This window comes from Fringilla coelebs (genome assembly GCF_963513975.1).
Source record: "Fringilla coelebs genome assembly, chromosome: 9".
NCBI classification, from domain to species: domain Eukaryota; kingdom Metazoa; phylum Chordata; class Aves; order Passeriformes; family Fringillidae; genus Fringilla; species Fringilla coelebs.
The window spans coordinates 23,741,599-23,769,376 of record NC_140067.1 but is presented as its reverse complement, the minus strand read 5'-3'; the positions used below and the strand labels follow the sequence as shown (position 1 = coordinate 23,769,376).

General features: G+C 44.2%; 1 protein-coding gene across 2 annotated transcripts; it reads right to left on the bottom strand.

The window, feature by feature from the left end:
* On the bottom strand, window positions 1-25,885 carry DHX9 (DExH-box helicase 9). Of its 2 annotated transcripts, XM_084211191.1 has the most exons (27): window positions 25,718-25,885; window positions 23,477-23,617; window positions 22,403-22,511; window positions 22,058-22,167; window positions 21,549-21,694; window positions 17,845-17,891; window positions 17,303-17,436; window positions 16,588-16,677; window positions 16,332-16,493; window positions 14,959-15,036; window positions 14,447-14,638; window positions 13,778-13,919; window positions 13,217-13,299; window positions 11,947-12,103; window positions 11,674-11,774; window positions 10,871-11,084; window positions 10,583-10,677; window positions 10,362-10,435; window positions 9,589-9,741; window positions 8,082-8,242; window positions 6,675-6,786; window positions 5,934-6,095; window positions 5,712-5,839; window positions 4,397-4,626; window positions 2,780-2,895; window positions 1,313-1,513; window positions 1-425 (listed from the first exon to the last, which is right to left on the bottom strand). In XM_084211191.1, the coding sequence occupies exons 1-27, from the start codon at window positions 25,826-25,828 to the stop codon at window positions 179-181; spliced, it is 3,696 nt and encodes a 1,231-aa protein (XP_084067317.1). In that variant the 5' UTR covers window positions 25,829-25,885; the 3' UTR covers window positions 1-178. The 2 variants fall into 2 exon arrangements, with proteins under 2 accessions (XP_084067317.1, XP_084067318.1); XM_084211192.1 differs by lacking the exons at window positions 21,549-21,694; window positions 22,058-22,167; window positions 22,403-22,511; window positions 23,477-23,617; window positions 25,718-25,885 and adding an exon at window positions 19,136-19,264.
* Between the last annotated feature and the right edge of the window lie 1,893 nt (window positions 25,886-27,778).

The following is a 27,778-nucleotide window of genomic DNA, read 5'->3' as shown; positions in this document are numbered from 1 at the left end:
AACAAACTCTTTATTAAAAATAATACAACTTGCAGGGAATTCCCTAAGGGCATGATATATTACAGAGCTGTACTTGTATGAAGGAACCAAAAAAGGCATACAAACTGGGAAGAGGAAGAAAGCAATCTGGGAAGGAAACACACTCTTGTTGAAGTGGAAGAACTCCACTGAACTATCACTACCACCCTCCCCGATAGCCTCCTCGGTAGCCCCTGCCTGCTCCTCGGTATCCTCCTCCTCGGTAGCCACCCCCAGCTCCGTAGCCTCCCCCAGGACTCCCTGGGTATCCTCTTCCCGCCGAGTGCCAGCCGGAGTAGCCGCCGTAGCCTCTGCCCCTGTGGCCGGAGCCGTAACCTCCCCAGCCCCGAGGGCCAGCGCCGTTGTCGTAGCGAGCCATCTTGGGCGGGCGGGGGCCATCCCCGAACCTGGCCAACAACAACACCACACACTTGAGGCAATCTCACAAACTGCATCTCTAAAAGATGGGAAACAGCACGATCCTCAGCTAAGCAACCTCGATCTTCTGTGAACACAATATGATGGTTGAACTACAGTTGCACTTTTGCACCTTTTCCACTTCAGAAAAGTTTCCTTTGCTTCAGAAGCAAGGGACGGAAACAAGGGGCAACAGAGGGGTGCAAGCCCAGCCAAATATGTGTTTTCTTTACAGGAAAAGATTGACCCAAAATAAATAAGGATTATCTTTTCTTTAAAAGATAATTTGTGTTTTGTGTTTTGGAAGAGGGGAAGACAGCTTTTATTCCTGAGAACTGTGTGTCCTTGTGCAAAAAGGCAGTGATGTCTGCATCAGGCTTTGAGTGCAAGCATTTCACAGATGCTCAGAACATGGGCACTGAAACCAAAGCCTGCAGTCCCCCCTCTCACTGGGGCTGAAACCACAGCCTGCAGTGCCCACCCTCACTGGGGCTGAAACCACAGCCTGCAGTGCCCATCCTCATTGGGGATGAAACCACAGCTTGCAGTGCCCATCCTCACTGGGGCTGAAACCACAGCCTGCAGTGCCCATCCTCATTGGGGCTGAAACCACAGCCTGCAGTGCCCATGCTCACTGGGGCTGAAACCACAGCCTGCAGTGCCCACCCTCACTGGTACTGAAACCACAGCCTGCAGTGCCCACCCTCACTGGTACTGAAACCACAGCCTGCAGTGCCCACCCTCACTGGTACTGAAACCACAGCCTGCAGTGCCCACGCTCACTGGGGCTGAAACCACAGCCTGCAGTGCCCATGCTCACTGGGGCTGAAACCACAGCCTGCAGTGCCCATGCTCAGCTCCGAGCCGGGGCTCTCACCTGCTGCTGGCGGCCGTGAGAGCCATGCCTGCCGCAGCCGGCCGGGACAGCTGCCGGATGACGTTCAGCATGCGCTCGTGGGCGGGGTCCAGCTGCCGGACGATGCCGGGGTCCTTGCTCACCTCCACCACCAGCGCCTCCATGGCAGCGCGCAGAGCCGTGATGCAGGCGGCCGCCGCGTGCGGCATCTTCAGCTTGATCCTGCGGCACAGAGAGGGTGTTAGAGCTGCCATGGCTGCCAGGGAGCACCTGGGAAGGAAAAGGTTCTGCAGAGAGGCTTTTCGTTGAGCCCCAAACCTACTTTCTCATCTCTGAAGTTCTAATTTGTCACTGAAGGGGTGAGAAATTCAGGAAGCAAATTTGAAAAATCCCTAAAATTTGGCATTGTTAAAACGTAACTGTTCTTCTGGTAAAATTTGCTCTTAAAATTTAACAAAGGGCCATGAAGATGCTCTGAGGGCTGAAACTCCTCTGCTCTGGAGACAGGCTGGGAGAGCTGGGGTGTTCAGCCTGGAGAAGGGAAGACTCCAGGGAGGCCTTAGAGCCCCTTCCACTGCCTAAGGAGGGCTTTCAAAAGGAGATACAGGCAGACAGTGATAGCACAAGGGGGGAGTCTTTTAAACTGATGGAGGGCAGGGTTAGAAGGGATATTGGGAAGAAATTCTTCGTTGTAAGGGTGGTGAGAGCCCTAGCACAGGTTTCCAGAGAAGCTGTGGCTGCCCCATCCCTAGGAGTATCCAAGGCCAGGCTGAACAGGGTTTGGACCTGAGATGAGCTTTAAAGTTCTTTTCAATCCAAAACATTCTGTGATTCTATCATTCTATACTGGGACAAATTCAACATGCAACCTCTTGCATCAAAACAATATACAAAAATATAAAGTAAACTGAAAACATGAGGGTCCAAGATTTTGAAAGGTCTGACCCTCAAATTGTTTGCAAATTAAGCTTAAGGAATTCTTTGCCTGTTTTACTGACTAGGGGCTAAAAGAAAAAAAACAAAACAAAACAAAACAACCACCCTGATGGTATTTGGTGATGGCCATAAAATTTACACTGCCAGAGACATTTCTCTCCTCAAGCTGTTTCTGTGCCTAGAAAACAAGGTTTCCTCAGCCCCCGCCTCAGGAGGAGGTCCAAAACACATAGTGCCTTTCACCTTTCAGTTAAAGAGGAAAAACACAGCAGTTTTTATGGAAACTGCCTTGTCCTGTTTTCAGTTTAAGCAGATAATCTGCATGAAACAGGGCTCAAATGAACCTGTCCCTTCCTCACAGGAAGGAAAGGTGATGCCTTTCCCAACACACCTGTGGTGCACAGTGTGCTCTGGGATCCCTGTTCTACAGACATTTGATCTGTGTTAGCTGCACTTCCCCTCAGTCAGGGGGTCAGAACTGGATGAGCTTTGTCCTTTCCAACCCAAACCACTCCATGATTCCATGATTCTGAGCACCAAGCAGATCCATACCAGTCATCCACCAGAATGAGCTCCCCATCTGACAGGACTTTCTTGGAAGCAAAGAGGAGCAGCTGCAGTGGGCTCACCAAGGTCATGGTTTTGGCAGAGATGGCTCGTGTTCGAATCTGCAAGTTAAAGAGGAAAATTACTCTTGAAATGGAAAACAGAGCTCTGCACCTTCCTCTGGACACTGAAACTGGAGAATTCTGTTAAAAAACCCCAATAGCACATAATAAAGATAGGTATAACGTTAGAAAATTACAAGAGCATGTGCACATACAAAATTGAATGCCAGGCAGAGGTTTACAGGGATTCAGCACAGGCTGGTGTAAAACCTCAACAAAAACTATCTTCCATTTTAAAATATAAGTTTTCTGCAGTTATGTAGCTTTTGCAAGAGCCACCTCATACTTTGCCAGCCTTAAAATGACCAGGGCACATCTGAATTTTCTTCCTACTCTTCAGTTACTGAGGCTGTGATGAAAAGCTTTAGTGGGCTCCTACTCATGAAGTTGCCAGATGTCCATGCAGTCACTGCTGTGTCATGTTACAGTGACCTCGAGCTTGAACTGAGAACTTGGACAACATCAAGCCAGATATAACAGCCCTCCTACATGGCTCCCGCCCTTCACTTTAAAGGGGGAATAGAAGACATACCTAAGGGGCAGAGAGAGAGCTGCACACAAATACTCCTACATCCCATCCTCACCCAGGTGCTGTCTAAGCCACCATCTTAGTCACTCTCCACTTGCTGTGTGTACTTTCATTTAAAAAAGTAAAACTCTTTGAGCTCAAAAGTCCTTTGCTGGGTTTAGGGGAATTCCACTTGAGAGAGATGGTCAAGGTGGATCAAAGGTCTACCCCTCCTGGGATCCTGATACAAAGGGTGAAGCAGCAGCAAAGCCTCACCACAGCACTGAACTACGGACTGGGAATCCAGACTGTCAAGACAAAATCCCTGTATCCAGAGGATTTAAAATTCTGGTTATTACCAAACACAAAAGATTGTTTTCCTTTGCTCCTTGAGCAGTAGCAGGTGAGTTCACAAGGGCTGTCACTGGAGCACAGGAGAGCTCACAGGGGTACAAGGGACATGCACAGAATGTACAACAAATTCACAGGATGGAGGAAAAGGTCATGCAGCCCTTTTGGGTGATGCTTGGGAAATCAGAATTTATCCTCGGGACAGACACAGGCCAGAAGAGGAGCACCCCACTGCCATATGCCATGTTCCTGTTTTCTCCCTGGATTCATAAGCAGCAGAATTGATAAGGATAAAAATTCTCTGATGCCTAATTAGTATGGAAGAGCTCCTAAAACAAACTGTTAATGAAGATAATGATTTAGATGTTTCCCTATGACCTGTTATAACAAAACTCACAGGAACTTTCTGTGCACTTCTACTGAAAGTGGTTGACTGGAAGTTACAAGGAGGCTGAGTGACACCAGGACCATATAACATTTACTTTCTGGAAAGAAAACCAACCAACAAACAACACCCCCATCCCTCCCCACTAAAACTAGCTAAATATTGCAGTCAGTTTTTTTTCTTATGACTTCTTTACCAAAAAGAGCCTCTTGAACCATTGGGCAGCACACGATCAAGAATAAACCCAAAGTCTCTACCTTCTCTCCAAAAACGAAGAAGGGTGATGGATACTTGATGTCCTGGCTGCTGAAAGGGCAGTTAACAGATGATTTGTGGATGAGAGCATTGTGCCCCTCAGTGGTAAGAATCTTCCTCTTCTCCTTGTGGTAGCAGACATTGGGGTAGACCCCAAAAGCCAGCAGGGAGATTACAACATCCAGGTTGTTATCAGGGCCAGTGTTGTTAAATGGTTGAGTCATCAAACATTCTGTTGGCAGAGAACAGAGGAGTGGCTCAAATCCATGGGACATGAAGGAGAGCACAACACAGCTAGTTAGGATCCTGGATCAATGCAGAGCTCTTTAGGATCCTGAATCAATGCCTTTGCTGATTGAATCAACTGCTAGATGTTACCTCCAATGACCTCTTCACTGAAAGCATTTAAGTTCTACATTCAATTTTTTATTTCTTAATGGAGAATGAAAAGCTGAAAGATACTTCTACAAAGAGGTATTTTCCTCTCCCAAACTCTTCAAAAACAAGGAGAAATGGGTTTGCCCAGAATGTGCTGTACCATACTGTGTTTACTGCATTTGTTTTGGAGACAGATCTTTGGGGGAGGTTAAAATGGATGTTTTTATTAGTTCATTTGTTACAAATCTCCCCCAGGGTCTCTAGTGGCTTGTTTTCAAGTCATCTTGCCCAGAAAAAAGTTACGGATAAATGCAGCAATGATCCTAACAGCATGAGAAGAAAAAATTAAAGGAATTTCAAGAGAAAAAAAATGAAAAGGAGGGGAGATAAACATCTGCTTAATCCAGGCAGTCATGCCATTTCACTGAGCTCCTCAGCAACATTAGGGAAAATCAGAACCTGGTCAACTTCAAGAACTTTTTACTACAGAAAATGGAATAATTTGGCACACTGCTGCACATCCCTCCTGCAGCACAAACCCAGGAAGTCACAGAACAGAGCACTGTTCAGACCACACAGACTACCCACTAAGGTCTATGGAAAGAAGGGGGAAAGCACAGCACATTTTGGAGATACAACAAGTTAAGGAGAAAGAAAGCCAGGGAGGTAACACTCCAAGGATACCTGTTTAATAGATTTTTAATCCTGCAGCTCTAACCTCAACCTCCAAAATCTCCATGTTGCACCACAGCCACCACAACTTTAGGAGAGAACACTAAAAGTCCACCCAAATGCAGTTGTAAAAGTGGAGTGATGTTATGGCAAATCCACTATACTCCCCCTGTGCTTGGGTGCTCCACACAGATTATCCTGGTAATTTATTTATCCTCTCAGAATGAAGAATGCTGTCATTAAACTATTGAACTTAATCAGAATCACCTTCAGGAAAGCCAGAACTAATGAGTATGTCTTTTAGCTGGACTTTTGCTTCCCAAGTCATTCTAAGAGTGGCCATGCTGAGTCTTTTGTGCTCACAAAATCTTTTCTCTGCTTCTTCACCACCCATTCTGAAAAACAGGGAGAATTAGAAGCCTGAGCATGGCAAGGAAAAGCTCACCCTGTGTTCTTCCCTCCCATCACCTGCTGTGCCAGACAACATACCTTGCATCATCCCAGGCTTGGAAGACAGAGAGCAAAGCTACATGATCTGAATACCTGGTCCCAGCAAAATTCCTATGGACATAACCCAGGCGTTTGCCTTCATTGATGAAAGGTTCAGGGAAACAAGTAGCTGCAGAGATGGTACACACAGCATCTCCCACACTGAAAGGAACCACAGAAAGGATCAGGATCATTCAGAGTTAGAGCTCTAGCTTCTCGGCTAGACACCTTAGGAATTTGGCCTGTATCTGCTAGAGTTTTTCACTGAAACACTTCCCTGGAAGTGGATGGTAAATTAGCTCCATCTGCCCTTCCCTCCATCCATACACCACCTTCTTCTGGTGAAAAGTCCCTACAGTAACCACAGGACCCTACAGACATCACAGTGACAAAGAACAGATCTTCTACTAGAGCAAAATGTGGAGACTGATTTTTCTCCTTATCTCGTTGTTGAATTCCAGAACTCCCCACCTCTAGTTCACTGTTATACCTAGGTGTTTCAAGTCCCACTCCAAATTCAGAAATACTCAGCCTCCTCTGGTGTCTTGCCTTTAACTGAATTTCATGACCACTTTATGGACTACAGTAAAAGTTATTTCTTCTCTACTCCCATGAGGATTCACTCACCTCTCCCCAGCTGCTGCATTTATTGCTCATCTAGATATATTGGTTTTACTCTCTTGCAAGAGGCTTAGGAACAAAAAGAAACAAGAACATTACCACTGAGACCACTCAACTTACTAAAAAATACAGCCCATGATCATCATCTTGCCCAGACGAGGTTCAATGGGAAGTTTGGCCAGGATTCTTCCAAGAGGTGTTAACTCATCATTGGAATCCAGGGCATCAAGCTCTGAAACAAGATCCCTTGTTATCAAAGAGAGTTAACTAACCCCAGAAATCTTTAGATAACACCACAAACTCTCTTCCTGGATGCTTTACCTGCCTTTCCTCCTCCCATTACCTGAAAATTATCACCTGTATTCATTCTCAAAGCTACCAAAGGTTTTTTCACCTAAAATAAAAAAAAAGCAGCTTTGTAGCCTCAGCAATTAAATGGGAAAGGAAACACAAAGAATTCCTTGACCATCATAAAATCAAATTTTCTTGGTATCTACTGAACCCAAAAGTGTAAAGAATACTTTGAAGAATAATATGTTTCACCTCCCTAAGAACATACTAGCAGTGTACCTGCACTGAAAAATCACAGGTCATCCAGGAAAGGGAGGCACCTGCAGACACAGCCATTTGGTGTTAGAACCAAAAACGCTTGCCTTTTCCCCTGGCTCTGTAGTTCTCAGCTGCACAGCATGAAAAGTACTAATAATTCTCAGAACAGAAAGTTATTAAACCTGACTACGTATCCCCAGCAATATTTTTTCATTCTGGTCTCCCTCCTGTATACAAGCAATGTAGACTCAGCACACAATTCTACCATAAAATAAACAATGAAATAGATATTTCCGTTGTTAAAAATTGTAGGAAGTACTTATTGAGTGACATTTACAAAGCGTGCTGAGGTTTGAGGTCACTTTCATGCTTTACATCTAAAGCACAAATTTAGAGCTCTTCCCTGCTCTATTTTACTCATAGTCTAGTTAGTTCCTTGAAAAGAGTGGGGAGACAACCTAACCCATATGGCAGTCCTTTTGTTTTTCATGAAGATTCATAAACTGGAGATTTAATTTCTTGACAAAATCTGAGATACCGGGTCAGCAAACTGCAAAAAGTGGTAATTATTTAATAAACTACCAACCTTTGTTTTTCAGTACTTTTATAGAAGCTTTGTGACTGCCTCAAGCACTGGACTGAGTCTATGCCAAACACAGCAGTGCCACAGCTGGAAAACAGGAAGCTGAAAGCTAACATAACTTACTGGTAAAACAACAAAACAAGCCTCAAGTTTGAAGGCTCAAGTTTCTTAAAGGAATGACACTCCACTGGGAATTCAAGTATTTCTTCAGCTGCACAAGCCCCTGCCACCCACACGATGCCTCCAGGTTGCTGTGTCAGCCAGAACACGCTGCTCCAGCAATCCACCCCGAGGTGGTAAGGCCGTTTTGTCAGAGATCTCCTACATGGAAGACCACTTGGAGCCAGCTCCACGGGCCCAGGATCACTGCACAGCCCCGTGGGCACACAAGGTACCTCTCAGCGTGCGCTCCGCCTCAATCACCGCGTCCAGAGGGGGCGGCTCGATGGCCTTGGCCAGGAACTGCCCGATGCCTCCCAGGCGCAGCAGCTTGATGCTCAAAGCGATCTCGTGGAGGGGCGTCCGAAACATCTCGGGCGTCATGTGAGTCTGAAGTCTGGAACAAGAACAAAGTCCCATTTCTCTGAACACAGGCTTTGATCACCATGAGGGGTCATTCCACCAGCAGGAACCACTGCCCTCCAAAGCAAATTCTGTCTCCAAGCCCACCCATTGTCTCTCTCTGTGCTCCTGGAACTTGGGCTCTTCTACCACAAAGTTCTGTACTTCTCCATTCTACTTTGGGGTAAATTCACGCTGGAATGCAGAGGGAATAGTCCTCATATCTCCACTGCCCACTGTGGGTTCTAGCATGAGCTGACCAAAGAGAGCCTGCAGGGCTGGAGCAGTTAGCAGCCCCACATCTGTCCTTTACAATGCTCTCCTGCTCTGATAAGGAAGCTCTTATACTCCTGAGAGACAACCTGCTTTCAGCCAGCTCTATATAAAAATGCTTTTCTAGTGCAGCTAGAAAAGGTTTCAAAACACCTTGAACAGATACCCTGATTCAGCTGGCACAAGATTTAGATGATTTCTCTCAAAAAACTATCTGTACAAGTCCACATACACTCTTTCTTAAGCACCAAGGAGCTTGTATATTTTGGGTTTATAGTCTCTGAAGGAAGGCAACCTTAAAACCATGGTTACTTCAGTAGCCTAAAATCAGTTCACTGTCAAAAATTATTAATTAAAATCATTGTACTCAACAACAGATCTAAATAAATTTGAGAAATTCAATGAGAGTTTTTGATCAACTGAGACTTTCAAGAGTTTACAAAAAGTTGAACATCAAAATACAGCAACGCTGTAACAGCCACAGAAAGGGGCACTGAAACTTCCAGGAGAGAGATAAGAGTTTAACTAACAGCTGTGGTGCCTTCTCCAACCAGCAAAAAGATTTCCAAGGCTCTAGTAATGGAAAAGCAGTCTGGCAGAGAGGTCAAAAGTTTCAGCAACAGGGAAAGTGCTAGAGCACCATGAAGGGGCTTCCAGGCCATGGAATGGGGATGGAGAGAAAACTAACATCTGCCATCCCTGCTTTTTACCACTTTCATGACAAAATGGCCTGTTAGATGGCAATGCCAGGTGCCCCCAGTGTTTGAAGGCAGACTGGAGCCTTGCCCTCATTACAAAGCTCTTTCCCTTGCCTCAATTCCCAAGCAGTATTGCTCTCTTCTTGAGAAGTTTGGTAGGTTGCAGTGACACTCTTAATACTAAAATCATAAACTATGTATCCACCTCATACAATGGGTAAAAGCATAACACGTGTACATTTTTTTTTGAGCCAACATCATCCATCTTCTCTCTGTGCTTTGTGCAATGATTTCCCCAGTTTGACCCAAAGCAGCACCCAACAGTTCTAGGAGACTTCCCTGAGGGTATTTTTGGAGACCACAGCCTCACCTCTCAAAGCGAGCTCTGCTGCACAAATGGAAACAGAAGCCGGCTCGCACGCGCCCAGCTCTGCCTTTCCGCTGCTCCAGATTGGTTTTAGATGCCCAGACCGTGGCATAGTTTGTCATGTTGTTGTGAGCAGTGAACAGCTTCACTTTTTGCCTGTTACAGGAAAAACACCACTAAAGATCAAAAGTCCTTCATCTTAATCCCTGCCAAACCAGTTCCTATTTTATGGCTTGCAGCCACAGATTTTAAGAAGCCAACCACCCCTGGTTTGTGTTAGGCAGGAAACTAAAGCATCACACTCTTTCTAAAGCAGTGCTCCAAAACATTGCACAGAATAATGTTCTCCCAACTATCCAAAAAGCAAAAATTTCTCATGAGTTCATGAGCTCTCTGTGTGTAGTTTTCTCAGAGAGCTTGCTCAGTGAGGCAGGAACTGTAACAGACTACAAAAACCTTCCTCTTTATCATCAGCCAGACACTGAGAGTTTGTAAAACTCCTTTGGCAGATGACGTCTACCAAATTGGTGTGGAGACCCAGTGACACCTCACATGAATAGTGCCAGCATGACCAACCCAGTCCCCTAAGATGCCAGCATGTTGTGTCACTGTGCTGACCAGCTAAAGACAATGCTGATTTGTCCTGAGGGAGTTAAGAGTTCTCAAACTCAGCCCAGGGAGCATGGGAACACAAGGCACTTCTGTGCACTCCCAAAACCTCTTTTGCATTCCCAAGGGTAGGCTTTATGAAACAAAAAGCTGCTTCATGAACTCACTTGCAAGAGTCGATAACAAAGACCACGTCATTGATGGTAATGCTGGTCTCGGCAATACTGGTAGATAAAATAACCTAGAAAAACCAGGAAATGCAAAGTGACATTATTTGGTTTGAAAAAGCCGATAATGCCCAGCAAGATGAACGACAGAATTTATTAAATAAGTCAGCAATACGCTCCCCAAAAGCCCAAGAGAACTGCACAGAGAGAAGGTTCCATACTTTGGTTACCCCAGGAGGCACAGGATCAAACACTCGACGCTGCTCCTCCAGAGGAACCTGGGAATGCAGAGGCAAAATCCTGTACTGGTGGCCTCCTACAACAGGAATACAAAAAGGTTGGTAACTACTACTATGTGAATCTCATTTCTTCTTTCCACAACATAAAAATTTCTGGCCATTCACTCTCACAACAAATTAGCTCCCTAAGCCACTCATCCAACTCCCATCTTCACTCATTCAGCAGTTTCCTTGGGAAAAGATGAAATATAACAAAGCAGCTGCTTGTACCAAAGCGTGGGTTCGTTTCTAGATGCTTCTGCATGGTATAGATTAAGTTCCAGCCAGGCAAGAAAACAAGAACAGCTCCTGGGACATTCAGAGTCCTGATATAAATCAGAAGAGCCTCAATGAGTTCAAAAGAAGTTTCTCTCTCGTTCAGCTGAGCCATGGAGTGCTTTGTTTCTGGGCCATATTCATCACTGCAAATAAGGTTGCAGTTGGCCTACAAAGGAAATAATATAAATTAATTTACTCAAACTATGGAGACTGGCTGGCCAGGCAAATAAGAAAATGAAATTTGGGTAGATATCTTTCAAGAAAAAATGGCCACTAAAAGAGGATTTCAATTAAGTGGCCCAAACAGAAGTTTCAAAATTAGAAGTTGAATTAAAACTGTTATTTTCTTGACAATGTATGTAAGCATTGACAATATCAACTGCAAGAGAAGAAGGGAGAGAATCTATATTTTCACCCTAAGAAGGTATCACCAAGCTCATATTTCTCTATTTCTTTTTCCAAGGTTACTAAACCTCACTTCCAAGGTTACTAAATCTCACATTTCAGTTTTAGCTTTAAAGAGAAGTAGTTTGACAAAACATGAGAACCTTAGCTTAAATGAAAAAGAAATTCTTCAGTTTACCAGGGCAAGAAGAAAATTTAGTTCCACTGCTGAAGTTAACAGCAATCTCATATATTAAAAATAGGAAAGCTGCTAGATATATTTCACTTCAACAGTGCCAAATGAATTACACTCAAGCTGGAGTACTAAAAATGGCCCTTGTTTAATTTCTCATATTAAAATTCAAACATACATCATCATCTTCACCACTTTCTTCATCCTTCTCTTTCTTCTTCTTTTCCTTGGGTGGAGGGACAAACTGAGTCATTTGAATACAATCCTCCAGAAAATAATCTGCAAGGACAGACAGACAATAAGGACTGACTGCTGGAAGCCTGTGCAAGGGAACATCATTCTTTACACCACTTCTCAAGAGTCTCCTAAAATAAACCAGGATGTTTCAGAGTATGAATGTGAGATTGATAAAAACTCAAAACAGTTTCTGGAAGTGCAATCAAGGATTTACCTTGGACAGGAAAGGTTCTGCCATAGACCTCGATGATGGGACAGTTGAAGAAGTATTCACAAAACATACTGGTATCAATGGTGGCAGACATGAGGACAACCCTGATCTCAGGATACACCTGAACGACATCCCTCAGCACCACTAAAAGGAAGTCAGTCTGCAGAGAAAGAGAATAAAAGTATCATTAACTTCACAGTTATAAAAAGCAGTATCTTCCCAAGAAACCATAAGGAATTACTGAGCAAGAGATGTAACAAGTGGAACAAGTGTTCTAAAACCAGAAACAGTTGTCAGCGCTGTATTTTGAAACTATTGCGATACCTGGGATAAGATTTCCAGTGTAAAGAAGGGTTTTTCTTTTCTACAAAAATAGTTTGCTTCCTTCCTAACAATACATTACAACCCCAAGTATTTTTAAACTTGACTTACATATAAAGGAGCCATAATTCATAAAATAAATAGGAATTACTCAGTGCAGGTGTGTGTGATGTTTGTAGTTCTGTTTAAATATGACATTTATTTAGTTCTGACATGCATGCATTTAGTTAGGCACTCACTTAGCTCAACAGACAAAAGTTCAATTTCACAATTTCCAAATTTGTATTTTACATCATTAACATACATTTAATAGATGAAGAGATGCATTAGAAAAATGTTTGTTGCAATATTATTCAAATGAACCCCCAAATTCTGTCCAGATAAGCTTAAACAACACATCAGAACTTCATGGTTTCTCTCACTCTTGGTATGACAAAGCTGAAAACTATACAGAATAATGAAGGGAACAGAAAATGTTTGCCATTTCAGATTATATACAATACATCTCCTAATTCTATCATCAACTTGTATTTTACTTCATGTAAACCCTGAATTTCAATGTATCACTATCAAGACTGCAGATTCTGTGAATACCACCAGTAATACAACAGTGTCAGTAAAAACAGCACTCCAAAGTCATTCAGCATGCTCCCCCACTCGGACAAGATGTGTTTGTACCATGGTGTTCCATTTTCCAGAGAGGACCAGTACACAGGGGATCCTAACAGGAAAACAGTCACAGAGCAGCAAGGAAGCACAGGTCCTTGCTCTGCTACTTAGATAAGGAAAAATTAAGAGTTCTAAAAATCTTATCCAAGAAGGAGAACTTCCATCTGATACTCATTAAGACACAGTTTGCTCTTGCATGTTGGCTACTGCCCACAAACAGATACAGAAGTAAAACAGAACAGAAGCATACAGAGAGTAGGACTGTCATCACCAGCTAACTCACATTAATGTCTCTCTCATGGATCTCATCAACAATAACGTGACTAATGCCACGGATCCCAGTCTCCACCTTTCTCAGAAGAACACCTAAACCAGAGACAGAAGATAAATGTTCATGTAACAGTTCAACCTTCCCCCTCCCAGCCCTTGGTTTAAAAATCAGGAAGTGTGCAAGCTGCACAGCCCCTTTTCCAACCCCATCTCTAATTGCCATGCTTTCCTTGGTACAAGTGATGGCAAGGCCACAAAGCATTACCACAAGAGAGACTCTTCCATCTTTCCCACCCGGTGCTGTTTCCCCTTTTGTCTTTTAAGGACAATCAATATATGGCAATTTTATCTATTAATAGGATTATTTCTGTGTGCTATCAGACCTGTATTACCTGTATTTCTGAACAAAAATCTTAATTTTTCTTTGCACCACAGCAAACTTTTATCCAAAAAAACCTTTTCAATCTTGTAAGCAGACTTTATAAAAATTTCAATCTAACTGTATTTCTGCTTTTGCTGTTAACTCAGAGTTCAGACCCACGATAAGCTCCAAACATATGGATGCAATACAGACCTACAGTGCAGAACATGATGCTGGCATGTGGCCGAGGGAGCACAGACTCGAAGCGCACGCTGTACCCACAGCTCTGGCCAGGCTCTTCCCCCCTCTCGTAGGACACACGCTCTGCTACGGAAACGGCGCTGATCCGCCGGGGCTGAGGGGTGCAAAAGTTTTCCCTAACTTAATGAAGAGATTTTAGAAGTTTATCTCAATACCACTGAAAGTGATAAAGGAAATCCTAAATGCTACAGGTGTCCTGTCTTAAGATTTCTTTACAAAGTAATCATTAAACAATAATATTGTAACAGCACAGGGTTCTTTTCACAAAGGAAGGATACAAGGATATCTATCAGCTGCTCTTTCCCAAATCACTTCCCCTTGACCTGCTGAGAGTTTTCATCTGGGCAAGTTCCAATTGCTGAGGAGGTATCTTTATGAACCACATCGTGAAATGATAATAAGGTTCCTCAACACATCCTTCAATCCCCTTCAGGGCCAGGTCGCGTGGGGCTTGCAGCAACCTCGTCTAGTGGATGACATTGCTGACCATGGAAGGATGTTGGAACAAGATGAGCTTTAAGGTCCCTTCCAACCCCAACCATTCCAAGGTTCTGTAATTTTATCCTAAGCAACAGGTGATTTCTTACATCCACAGAACAGCAGTGGCCACACATTCCTCACCTGTGTCACCACTATATTGCACTCAGCAGCTCGGTTGGTTCTGATGTATTCATCCAGGATGTACTGGGGCACTTGAGTAGTTTTGCCACAACCAGTGGCACCACGGATGACAACAACAGAATTGTGATGGATTGCATCCAGAATTTCACTTTCAAAATTCTTCAGAGGTAAAGCCTCTCTCTCTTCTTGGATCTGGGAAAAAAAAGTCCAGGACATTTCCACAATCTCCAAAACTCAGTCTGTTCTGCTCCACATCTATACTTTGCCTCACTCTTCTACACTTTTCCCTTATCCAAAGGGAAAACTGCCCAAGAACAGGTCATGGTTTGTACTTTTTCCTGGCACAGCACAACTCACCCCCACATCCACCCCAGTGGAACACCCAGCACTTCCGAAAACGTCCTGTGCCTTGCTGCTGAAATGCAGCCTTTTACACTTGGTGTTCCGTTCAAGCCCTTCTGGAAAAGGAAGAGCCCAGCACAAGGATGACAGGTGACAGGACACACACTCACCCTCTGTAATTCCTGATCCTGCTCCAGGCGGTACATGAAATCACTTCTCAGATCCGTGCTGATTTGCTCCGGAGTGAGCTGCAAGTGCAAGACATGATTTGGAGGCTTTCTGACCCCTCTTCTTATCTACATCCTAACTTTAGATCAGATCAGTCACACCAACATCGTGACCCCAAATATCCCCAAAGGATCACTTCCTGCATAACTCCCTGAAATCAGTTATGCCTCTGAGCTGGTTTATTTCATTCATTACAGTGTATTCAACATTCATCTCTTAAGAAGTCTCTCAGAAAGATCGAGAGCACTGAAAAAGAACGATTGTTTAAATTGAAACACTTTGCTTGAGAAACACACTCTATTCAGCAGTAAGCCAAGAAGATGATTTAAATAGGAGTTTTTAAAATGACCTAGTGTAAACACAAACCCATCCTTTAAACGGTAGCTGAAAAGGTAAAAGTTTGAAAAGAATTCATAAGGCAAACCCTGTCTAACAACTGCAAAAGAAGTATGAAGAAATGCAAATTTGTTACCAAAGGGCTAGTTGTTTTTAGAGCAAATAAGTCAGCTGTTCCAGTCAGAACTAGCACAGGTAAATCCTGAAGAAATTTGAAACCAGCTCAATTTGCAATGTCCATACTGGTTATGTGTTTCATGCAGCAACAGCTAAATTTAAATTACTTCCCTATAATTTAAAAAAAATCAATATATAACAATCAAGACTAAATTAATGTAATTTATGGAAAAAACTCCAGTAGAAAAATAAATAAATGATTATTATGGCCATAAGCAACCTGAATGTTGTAGGAAAATCAAGTTTCTGCCCCGAGAGTCTTTTCTGATCAAATTACCCTCTGAACTTGGCAAACCAGTAATTCTTTCCCTTCTCCTTCATTTTATCATGTGACACTGTTGCTTTTCATTTGTTCTGTGCTGAGTGGGACTAGACATGACAAAAAGTAAGGAAGTTGGTTGCTTTTGTAGTAGCACTGGCTTGGAGCAGTTTCTCCTCCCAGAACAAGGGTCTGAGCATGGAAGTATGAGAAAGAGAGGCCAGAGAATTATAAATTACATGCCCATGAACTTTCCTTGTAATTTCAATTATGAGCATTGCATATTGCTGCACAATAGCAGGCAAAAGGTGAGACAAAGCAGAGAATTGGGACACTCAAGACACTGCTGATCAAGACCTGATAATACATTAAGTAAGCACAAAGAACTATCTGCCTACAGGTCAAGAAGGGAATAAATTTTATCAATGGACTGTCTCTCCTTTGAAACAGTTCATACTTTAAATCCTGGTGGAGGAGAAGCATTTAGAAGTTCTGGAAGCATGGGAAAATCAAGCAACAGATCAATTTTTTAAGTTGTCTTACATTTGCCAGCGGACCCTCATCAATATTGCAGCCAGTCCAAGGGTTCCAGTTGGAATGAGGTGGTGACCAGGGAACAACTCCCATGTGACTCTGTCTCTGTGATGGTTCAAAATGGGCCAACTTTCCAACATTGATCAGAACTGGGTTACTGGGATCTTCAGGCTATAAATCCAAAAGCAAGGTAGGCAAAGACAGATAAATGATTAAATGAGCAGGTGTGATGGTCCATCCTTGGTGTACTGAAGCACACACTCACCAAAGGCACGATCTCCAGGGACAGCTCCCGTACAGTTTTTTGCAGGTGATTTTCTAAGTCAGGAGACAACGACACCTCATAGGGTTCCAACTAGGAAATATTTAAAAACTACATGCCATTATACACAAAAAGACAGGCACTGTGGGCTATTACAAATGACCCATCAAACACCTCTTCATGAAACAGGGCCAAAGAGTATCATCAGTTCAGAATTCACATTCTTGGAATGCTTTGCTGACTTTTCATTGAATAAGGATTTGTAGGCTATTTTTAAATATCTGAGTTCAGTTCCAGAGGAGCATATTCCCAAACTTACAACCAAATGGCAAAATAACATATATTCCTTGGTATGTGTGTGTATATATATATACATTAGAATTGCCAGAAAATGCTATTGTGCTAGACAATTAATCCAAACAGCCAGGCTAAACAGAAATATTCAAGCTTGTAGAAAAATTATACTGAAAATAGCATTTGTTACAAATCCTATTTAATTTAATAGAATGTAAAATTAGTTCCTGTTTTGATCATATGAAGTTATATTTCTGATCCAAATCACACACCAGAACAGAAACAGTTGCTAAAGAATAAAAATTATTAATAACTTGTAAGATGTTAAACGTAGAGAACAAACTCTTAACTCACTCCTGTTTATGAGAGTGCGTCTGTGTTATGAAATCAAAGCAATAATTGCTGTGCCTCCTGCCAAACTCACCGATTCTCCTTTCTTCTTCGCCTGCCCAGAGTAAGGCTCAATGACACCAAGATGGTAGAGCTGTCTGACCAGGGAAAGGGCACAGGACTGTGCTGCCAGCTTTTTGTTTGATCCGTGCTCACGACTGAAAATCCCTGCAGCACACAAAGGTCAGAGCTGGAGCAGCAGAGGAGTCAAGCACATTCCACAGAAGACACCGCTCTGAACTGGGCAACCTGACTGTACACTCAGACCAGGTTTCATGGACAGTCTCAAATCTTGATAAATCCAGAATTCCAACATAAAATCCAGCCAGGCCCCTTCACTGCCCAGCTCACGCTGGCTGTGTGATGTTACTTTACTGCTAAATCCTTTGAAGTTTTTCTGCATTCAGACCCTAAGGAAGTATGACTGCCCAATACCACCCAGCAACATCATGCAAATGATCCTCTACCTCTGGAAGTGGCTCCAACACATAAGTATAATAAACTTTGTACTCACAAATGTTCCTCTATACCAACACCCATCTCTTGCTTAGTTAAAAAATAAACAGGAGCACTTACTTCTGCCCAGCTGTCTCACATAAATGTTCATTTCTGCATTAAAGCTCCTGCAAGAGAAAGAAAGAACACAAAAGTACAACTACCAATAGCTGATTCTGCAAACATACTTAGTCTTTCCAATATTTCTAGGCAAAGATCTCAGTCCTCAGTCAGAAACTCTCAAGTCACTGATGACTAAGGTAAAGTATTACTGCTTTTAGTTCCTTTAACCCCAAGGTGGTAGGTAACAGACCTGTCATCAACACAACCAGTACATTTGATAAGAAGAGTTCTGAATATGCCACTGTTCAGCACTGAAATTTACAGCCACAACATTTAGAAATATGTTTTGAGCTGTCCAAGTTTAAGGCAACAGTTATTAAGCAGGTGGGATGTAACATTAACATGCAGCCCAATGTACCATTAACTGTATCCCACATTAGTATTGGTCTAATACTAATTTAAACCACTAACAACCAATGGTTAATGACTAGGTGCAACATTTAATACAGTTACTCTGCTTTTTGCCACACACTTGATCAGCTCAGAGCATAAACAAAACCAAACCAGGTCATATAGTGAAAAACATGGTACTTATCTGAACAGGAGATAGAATATATGAATTTGCATCAATGTCCATTCCCTTATTGCCATATTCTAGAAACAGCAAAACTTGAGTAACAGAGTAATAGTTACTCAAGGGTAATTCTGGTAGCAAACCCAACAGCTTGCTTAGTAGACATGTAACCAGTTCAGTTAAAGGTTAACTGGCATATTCATCATAGAATGGTTTGGGTTGGAAGGGATCTTAAAGACCATCTCTTAAAGACCATCCAATCTCCTGGGCAGGGATACTTTCCACTATCTGAACTTGCTCCAAGCCCCATCCAACCTGGCCTTGAACAATTCCAGGGATGGGACAGCCACAGCTGCTCTCGGCAACCTATCCCAGGGTCTCACCATCCTCACAGGGAAGAATTCAGGCTTAAAAAAAATCCTCAGCAGAGGAGAACAGAAATCATGAGTCATGTTTTTAAAAATCCCAAACCTAAGCCTGTATTTGCCACATGAAATATTAAAGCTGAATTCTTGTAAGACAGGATTTAAACTGGCAAATGCGACTCAAGGTGCATGACTGGAATTTATTGAACTGAGATCCTCTTGGGAAACTATGGCTTGGTATTTGCACAGGTGGAGGCTGTGCCTTGCACCTGCATCCTTCATTTTTTGCTGCAAACAAACAATAAAAAAGGTTAAGTGAGTGATTTAAACTTCAGGTTAGCCCTCCTTCCTGTGCTATCAGTGAACTGACCTGCAGGCACAGTGGCTTCAGGGGTCGAAGGCCACTGGCTCTCAGGGACACAACAGCCACCTAAGACACCGATGACAGTATGTTTCTCAGCCAGGCCTACAGTCAGCATTCAATCTCATTCTCCTCCACCTGAGGGGAGAACAGCAACACCAGAAATCAGTTTGCAGCAGAATCCCACATGATTCCCTAATCCAGCCTCAGCAGCCCATGTGTGAGCAGGCACAGGTCTGTGGTGAAGGTCTTCAGCGGGAACAGAAGGAGGCACAGGCATCCCAACACAGAAAAGCCACATCCCATCCCTTAACATGAGCTCACGCTTTGTGTTTTAGGACAGCCATCCTTATATTTACAACTTATACCCTCCTATCATAGTTAAAGTTTCCAAATTCAATTTTTCCAGCTATTACTAAGATCTCAGACCATGAGTATGATTAATTGACCACAAACCTCTGAGAGCATGGCTGACATATCTCTTATAATCTACATCTCTGATCATTACCTCAAAAAACCCAAAACAGATTAGCAAGATGCATGACAACTGGTATTTCTTTAAAAAAACCCAACAACCTAAACTCTATTATGCCCTCAAAACTCCAAAAACCTCTCTCCTCTCTCCTGTTACATACACCAAAAGGGTTAAATCCAACAATCTTCCAACAGTCCCTCAATGAGCCCTACAACACATTAGGACTGTTTCATGCCTATTTGATTTATTGCAGCAGGTAGTGAATAGCCCCTTCTGCCATTCCATCCAGGGCAATCCACACACCCTTCCCTGAACAAAAAGTATATAGGAAACTCTGAAATGTACTCCAGGAGAACAATAGCCAGGCTGAGAAACATACTGCCATCAGTATAATCTCATTCTGCTCAAGACCAGATTAATTTAAATACATGGGGTTTAACACTGCAGAAGGTGCAACAAAAAACGAGCAACACAAGTAATCCCTAAAATATAATGTCACAGCATATGTCAAAGTTGAGATAGCCATGATACCCAGAGGATCATCATACAACTACAGAAGGCTCTAAGCATTCACCCATACACAGTAACACCATGGCACTTCAGAAGGCTGCAGGCCTCTGCCCTTCTGGTTCTTTAGCCCAGCCTTTGATCCCCTCCTGTTGCACTGCCCCTGTGTGCCCTCTGTTCCCTTGGGTGTTGGTCAGTGCCCCTGGGCACTCCATGGCTCATTGCTGTCAGTGCTGCTCACAGCTGTGCCCACTGGGGATGGGGCTGGGCCAGCCCCACTCCCAACCACCACAAACTGTGTGCCTACACTACAAGACAGAAGAAATGTTCAGAAGCTACGCCTGCAATAAGCATAATTTAAATTCCTAATACTGTACAAACTAACTTTTTATATCACTCACTTAAGTGAGGGAAATGGCCTTGCCTGAGACACACAAATTGAGACGAAGTGACTTGAAGACAGATTTTAACTGAGAATTTACAACTTTCTGTAGCAATAGACATCTTTTAGATGCTCCAAATGACTGAAAGACTCATTAACAAAAGAACACTATAAGTCCTGCAAGTGAGACTCTCTTGTAAAGGCTGTAATAGGAAAATTCTCCTCTTTCTAAAAATATAACTCTCATAGAACATAAGTTTATATAATGCAAAAAAGCCCAACCCCAAACCCTCTCAGGAGAGTCCAGCAGCAGCAGCATGCCATTGTTTCCAGCCACAAAACATCATTATATTTCACCAGAAATAATACAGTGTTCTAACATCTGGATGATTTGAAAAGACTGTTCCTAATAGGGATGAAATAATAAAAACCATCAATTCTTTAGGCACAATCTGTTATGAACTACATTCATCTGGGAGAAGCACGTGCAAATTCTCTGGTGGAAAGGCTAAAAGTCAAAAAAGAGTAATATCCAGCTGGTCCTAACTGAAACTTAAGACTCTCAGAACTCCTTTGGGATGATTCTGCGAAACTGCTTTTTTCAAAATAAGATTCTATTCCCAAAAAAGTTAATTATAACAAATATATGTTATATAATAATATATATATATGTAAATAAAAATATAAATAAAATATCCTTAAAGCACATTGCTACATAAGCAAATTCAATATTTACTTAAAATGCACAAAGGCAACAACACTTACAGAACAATTACCAAAAGCAGTTGAGCCCTCTTTTCACAGAAACTGACACTCCAGCAGCTGACTAGAGAACAGAAATCAGTTTCAAAGCTGCATATCCAGAATTTCTCATGAATTTCTACAATTCCTCAGATCTCTGCACTGAGGCCCCTCACCCCCATATCAATATTTAGGGATGTTGCTGGTCCTGGCAAAGAACACTATGGCTCTACAGAGTGTGGCAAGTAAGTGTGAACAACCGCTGTCAAAAATATTTTGAACCCTTCACACGCAGACAGGGACTAAAACGACCAAACCTGTTGTGATCAGGCCCCATTTCAGTGTATTTATATTCTTCCTGGATCTTCTCCTTTTGGAAAAACTGGTTCAGACGTGCTTTGGCATTTTCCAAGGTCCAACCCCCGTGAAGATCTGCATTTAAGTCCACTTCTGACTCTGAGGTCTAACATGGAGAAAAAGAGTATTGTTTACCGTTTTAAAGATTAAGTAATTCACCTGTATGCTATAAAATAATTAAGATATCACTGAAAATGCTAAAAAGTCCTCAGTAATTCTTTATTTTCAGAATAAAATGTCTATACAAAGTCCTGGATGTTCAGACTATCCAGAGTGATTTATTTGTCCCTAGCTTAAACAAATTAACTTCATTAAAAGTCAACAAATAAATCTGCAGCTTAAACTAATAGCAAAATATCAAAAGAAAACTGCAACCTTATTTGCATTTGTTACAAATGCAAATAACAAATTAAAGGGGGTGAAAGATACCTATTTAAGAGCTAAAGGAGAATATCTCTGCATGACTTACCTCCTGCCCTTGCTCCTCTTTTCTGGAATAATAATCTTGCAAGTTTGCACCCCGATCCCATTGAGCTCCATGACTGCCACAGTTTCCAGGTGCTGCACCTGGTCCATTGCCTACCACACAGAAAAAAAACCAAAAAAACTCCCCAAAACATGCTCTTAGCAATGGAGAGGCATTGCCTGACCATCTTGACAGGCCATGACCAGTCCCTCAGATCTCACGCAGTCACCCACACCTCTGCCTCAAAACTATGACTCTGGTGTCCTGTCTGCAGAGTGATGCAATTTGGGGGAGAAAACAACACCAAAATACATTCAAATACACAGAAATTACAGTTTTCAGTCTTACCTACTTCACTCTTTAAAAGCAAATGTGGAGGAAGAGGTCCCCCCACAGTTGAACTGGAACCAGTGACAGCTGCCTCCTGTCCTCCAGTGGGGTTATCACCTAGAGCTGGCTAGGGAAGGGAATGAAGGAAAATCTCAGCACATCGGTGCACAACCAGTCATTTTACTATTTAACTAGAAACTGTTCAGGAAGTTTAAAGACCTCAGGCAACATCATACAACAGTTACCCCCAGTAAATATGCAATAGTTACTACTCAGAAGGAATCCCAATAGTAAAACAACTGTGAATATTTTAACACCGAACTGCCAAGAAACTAATTGGTACACTAAAACAAAAATAGCAGTCCTGTTCCCATTGGGTTCCACCTAGGCTGATGAGGCAGGGAGGCTGCTTCCACTCAGAAAACTCATATATCCTCAAGGGAGCACTAGAGGAAGATTCTTCCCTCTCAACAGGTAACACATAACTTCATGCTTTATTTAGTTCTCCATACTTGCTGTAATGGCTCCTCTTCCTCAGCCTTTAAGTGATAGTCACTGCTGAGTGCTCACAAAACATCATAAAAAGTAGTGATCCTGTTACATACCTGAAGCAATTACGGTTTAAAAATACCAGATTTCCCATGTCTGGTTTGATATACCTTTGATTATTATTTTTGGGTTTGGTTTTGGTTATTTTTAAAGCACACAGGATTATATATATACTAGAACATGGCTCTAAGACTTCACAGTGCCAGGTGTGAGTACTCAGCACTTTGAAAGCCAGGCTGCACCTCGCAGCAGGACTCTGAATTCTTTCCAGCCTCATCAGCTTTGCACCATTTGATCTGGTAAATACAACATGCAGCTGTATTTGCCAGATCATCCTACAACATTCAGTTGGACCTGAAAATCTCAAAGGTCTTTTCCAACCTAAATGATTCCACAATTCCATGATATTCTGTATGTGCCCCAGCCCTCCTCACATTAATGACTGCACAGGGGCACCAGACTGAACTCCAGGGATGAAACACAACTGAGAGCATGGCAGCCCAACGACAGAGTAGTCTTTGGTAAGGAGAAAGTGCAGCTTACTCCAAAAGCAGGGATTTCCTCCTTCTTCATTTCATTCACCCGCACTAAGTAGTTGATGAAGTCTCGGGCAGCATTGCTCTGTGCATCCTTCTTGTTGGTAGAGTTGCCCATGCCAACATAGTTAAAGCCTTCTACTCGGACCTGCAAGGAACAACACACTGCTCACATGCAGCTGAAAGGGGCTTGGAGGCCAGCAACACCCAGAGGAACACCAAATCCTGGCTGCTGATAAGTACAGGAGAAATAATATTACTAACTATTGTTACATATCATTATATATAGCTATATATTTCTGTAAGTATTTAAAAGCAAACCCTCACATTCTGAGAACTTCTCCTCTCAGAGCACAAGGGCTTCCCAAAACCTTGTGGAAGAAGAAAAATCCATGTAGGAAGGGGCTCTGGCAACATACAGCAGCAAACTCTGCACAAGGTCACTTTCCTCAACCTAAATCCCAAACCCTTGGACACCAAGGACAGGAGTGACCTTGTGTCCACCCAGCCATAGCTCCATGTTATTCCAACTACACAGATGTGATTTATTTCTGTTGTTTACTTTTTTCTTACTTTAGAACAGCAATTCTACACCCTGGACAATGGTGCCTCCAACCACATAGTAACCATACAAGATTCACAGCCATCCTACCAGGCTGCAAAAATCAGCAAGAGATGTTTCAGTGAGACTGATCCTTTCACTTGTTAAGCTTCTATGGATAATCATGGGGCATCAACACGTCAAACCCAGTACAATACTGATATATTGTATGATACACAATATGTATAGCGTGACTTTTTAAAAAAAGTATGGAGTGACAGAACAAGGGGGAACAGCTTCACACTGACAGAGGGCAGGTTAGATGGAATATCAGGAAGAAATTGCTCCCTGTGAGACCCTGGCATGGGGTGCCCAGAGAAGCTCTGGCTGCCCTATCCCTGGAAGTGTTCAAGGCCAGGCTGGATGGGGCTTGGGACAACCTGGGATAGTGGAAGGTACCTGTCCATGGCAGGGAGTGGGACTGGATGAGCTTTGAGGTCCCTTCCAACCCAAACTATTCCATGATTCTGTGAATGTATCTATTCATACAACCATTCCATCTGAGTTTTGCTTAACCAGTTAAAATATTTTGAAAATTGCTTTAATGCCACTGTGTTTCTTTGTTTTCTTATTGACACAGAAGACAAATAGGGGAGGGAAATTTAAGGCGTTTAGTGCAAATCCATGACATCACTCATGAATTGATCTGTTCTATACATGGGCTCACACTTAGTGCCAGCTACCTGTCAGAGCCAACCTGAATTCACAGCTCCCACATCCCCAATATCTAGAGGCAGGAGTAAACTATCATTAGAGCAGTGCAGAGTATAACAATTCCTTAATACATTTCATCTCACGTTCAAGAGCAGACCAAAGCTTTTGGCAAAGGTGACATATAGTACTCTTCACCAACTATTTTACCTGCAAGAAGGGTCACACACAGTGCAGAGACGCACACCACCTTTAAATAAACCAATCTGTTTTCCCTGTAAGAACATCATTTGGGATTTTTCCCTCTTTTCACTCATTTCACGCCTCAGTGCACACTCAGCCAGGACACTCTGGCTCAAAGCGCCCCAGCCCTCCCCGAGCCCTCGGCTTCCAGTGATTCCCACTCAGGCCGGGCAGAGCACAGACCCCGGACAGGACCCCAGACCCCCGGTGCTGACCACAGGTTCCTTCTGGCAAAGTCCAGACCCCGGCAGCACCCCCAGCAGAGCCCAAGGTTCCCTCTGATCGAGGCGCCAGACCGGCTCCCAGACCCCCGGCAGTGACCCCAGGTTCCCTGGGGCAGAGCCCCGGGTCCGGGCCGGCAGAGTCCCCGGCAGCGCCCCGACACCCCCGGCAGAGCCCAGGCCCCGTCACGAACCTCAGATCCCCGGCAGGGCCCCGCATTCCCTCTGACAGGGTCCTCAGACGCCCTGGCAGAGCTCCTGCTCCCCCTCCGAAGCTGAACCCTTGCTCGCGGCACGGTCCAAGCTCCCTACGGTAGAGCCCAGGCTGCCGTCGCGGCCTCCAGCCCCCCAGCACAACCCCCAGGCAGGGCCCCAGATCCCCGACCGAGCCCCGGCAATACGGCCAGAGCCCGCCCAGGCCCCGGAGGGCGCCAGTCCCCCTCTGTGTCCCCGGCCCAGCCCTAAGTCCCCCTCACAGCCGCCAGTCCCCCCAGGACGGCCAGCCCGAAGCCCTGGCGGGGCAGGCCCGCACCTCGCAGAGGAAGGTCTGCCGGCCGCGGCCGCCGGCGGCGCGGATCTCGTAGGCCGGCATCACCCTCCTCCTGCCGCACCAGGCGTACAGGTAGTTCTTCACGTCCCCCATGGCCGGGCCCGGGGCATCGGGGCACGGCCGCCCGCTCCAGCCGGCACAGGACCCGCGGCAGCCCCGCACGGCAGCGCCTGCGCGGCACCAGACGGCGGCCGGGAGGGGCCGGGCCCGTTCCCCGAGCCCGCCCTCCAGCGCCCCTCCAGCGGGCTCCTGCCTGAACCATCTTGGCCTGCTGCTAAATAGAGTGTGTTTCTCAAGCAAAGTGTTTCAATTTAAACAAGCGTTCTTTTTCAGTGCTCTCGATCTTTCTGAGAGACTTCTTAGGAGATGAATGTTGAATACACTGGAATGAATGAAATAAACCAGCTCAGAGGCATAACTGATTTCAGGGAGTTATGCAGGAAATGATCCTTTGGGGATATTTGGGGTCATGATGTTGGTGTGACTGATCTGATCTAAAGTTAGGATGTAGATAAGAAGAGGGGTCAGAAAGCCTCCAAATCATGACTTGCACTTGCAGCTCACTCCGGAGCAAATCAGCACGGATCTGAGAAGTGATTTCATGTACCGCCTGGAGCAGGATCAGGAATTACAGAGGGTGAGTGTGTGTCCTGTCACCTGCCATCCTTGTGCTGGGCTCTTCCTTTTGCAGAAGGGCTTGAACATAACACCAAGTGTAAAAGGCTGCATTTCAGCACCAATGCACAGGACGTTTTTGGAAGTGCTGGGTGTTCCACTGGGGTGGATGTGGGGGTGAGTTGTGCTGTGCCAGGAAAAAGTACAAACCATGACCTGTTCTTGGGCAGTTTTCCCTTTGGATAAGGGAAAAGTGTAGAAGAGTGAGGCAAAGTATAGATGTGGAGCAGAACAGGCTGAGTTTTGGACATTTTGGGAATGTCCTGGACTTTTTTTTCCCAGATCCAAGAAGAGAGAGAGGCTTTACCTCTGAAGAATTTTGAAAGTGAAATTCTGGACGCAATCCATCACAATTCTGTTGTTGTCATCCGTGGTGCCACTGGTTGTGGCAAAACCACTCAAGTGCCCCAGTACATCCCGGATCTCTCTTCCCTCCTTCCAGAAGCACTCAGGGCATGGGACCCCTCATGTTTCAGCCACAAGGATCATCAGCCAGCAAGAGGATCAGCCCAGGACACAACAAAATGCACGCTTCAATCTGACATCAGGTGACTTGCTCTGGTGAGACCCCACCTGCAGAGCTGCCTCCAGCTTTGTGGCCCCAGCATCAGGACATGGAGGTGCTGAATCGCCCCAAACCGGCCCAAGAGGCGCTTCCCAGCCAAATCCAGACCCTGGGTATTTGTTTTACTCAGCGTGCCGGGTGCGCGGGGATCACTCCTCCCAACAGCGCACACCCTGGCGCGTAGCAAACTACACTGTATGGTTACACCTCATGCACAGTCATTGTTTCCCTTAGAAAAGGTGTGGTTATGCAAACTAAATCTTAAAATGTATTATCATGATCGTTAGCACAGGCGCAGGCGCAGTGCACCCTGGTGGCCGCACTGAGGAAGGCTCCGCATCCTCCTCGCTGCTCCTTTGATGAAGGCTGGACGTCTTCCTCGCCGTGCCCTTTTCACCTTCCTCCTCTAGGCATGGGCAGTCTCTTGTTAGCTGTTTCAGCGATCCCTCACTGGTTTTAGTAAGTTTTGTCCTTCATTTTATGCAAGTTTTGGTCCCTATTTCTTGTCAAATTTCATCCTGTGTCTTGAGCTTGTGGCTTAATATTTGCTGGCTTCTATATTGGCTACAATGTACCTTATTCTTGCTCAGTATGCCTGGACACAGTGCTTTTAACCCTTTCAGGAGCAAGTCCAGAGAAGGCCTTGAGGATGCTCCATAGGCTGGAGCCCCTCTGCTCTGGAGACAGGCTGGGACCTGGGGTTGTTCAGCTTGGAGAAAAGAAGGCTAAGATGAGAGCTCAGAATGCCTTCCAGTGCCTAAAGGGGCACAAGAGAGCTGGAGAGGGACTTGTGACAAGAGATG

Excerpts from the sequence above, each read along its gene's own strand:
- DHX9 (XM_084211191.1), bottom strand. The coding sequence starts at position 25,828 with ATGGGGGACGTGAAGAACTACCTGTACGCCTGGTGCGGCAGGAGGAGG. Across the intron at positions 10,678-10,870 it reads AGAAACGAACCCACGCTTTG|GAGGCCACCAGTACAGGATT; the intron begins GTACAAGCAGCT and ends TTCCTGTTGTAG. Across the intron at positions 6,787-8,081 it reads GGCGGAGCGCACGCTGAGAG|AGCTTGATGCCCTGGATTCC; the intron begins GTACCTTGTGTG and ends ATCTTGTTTCAG.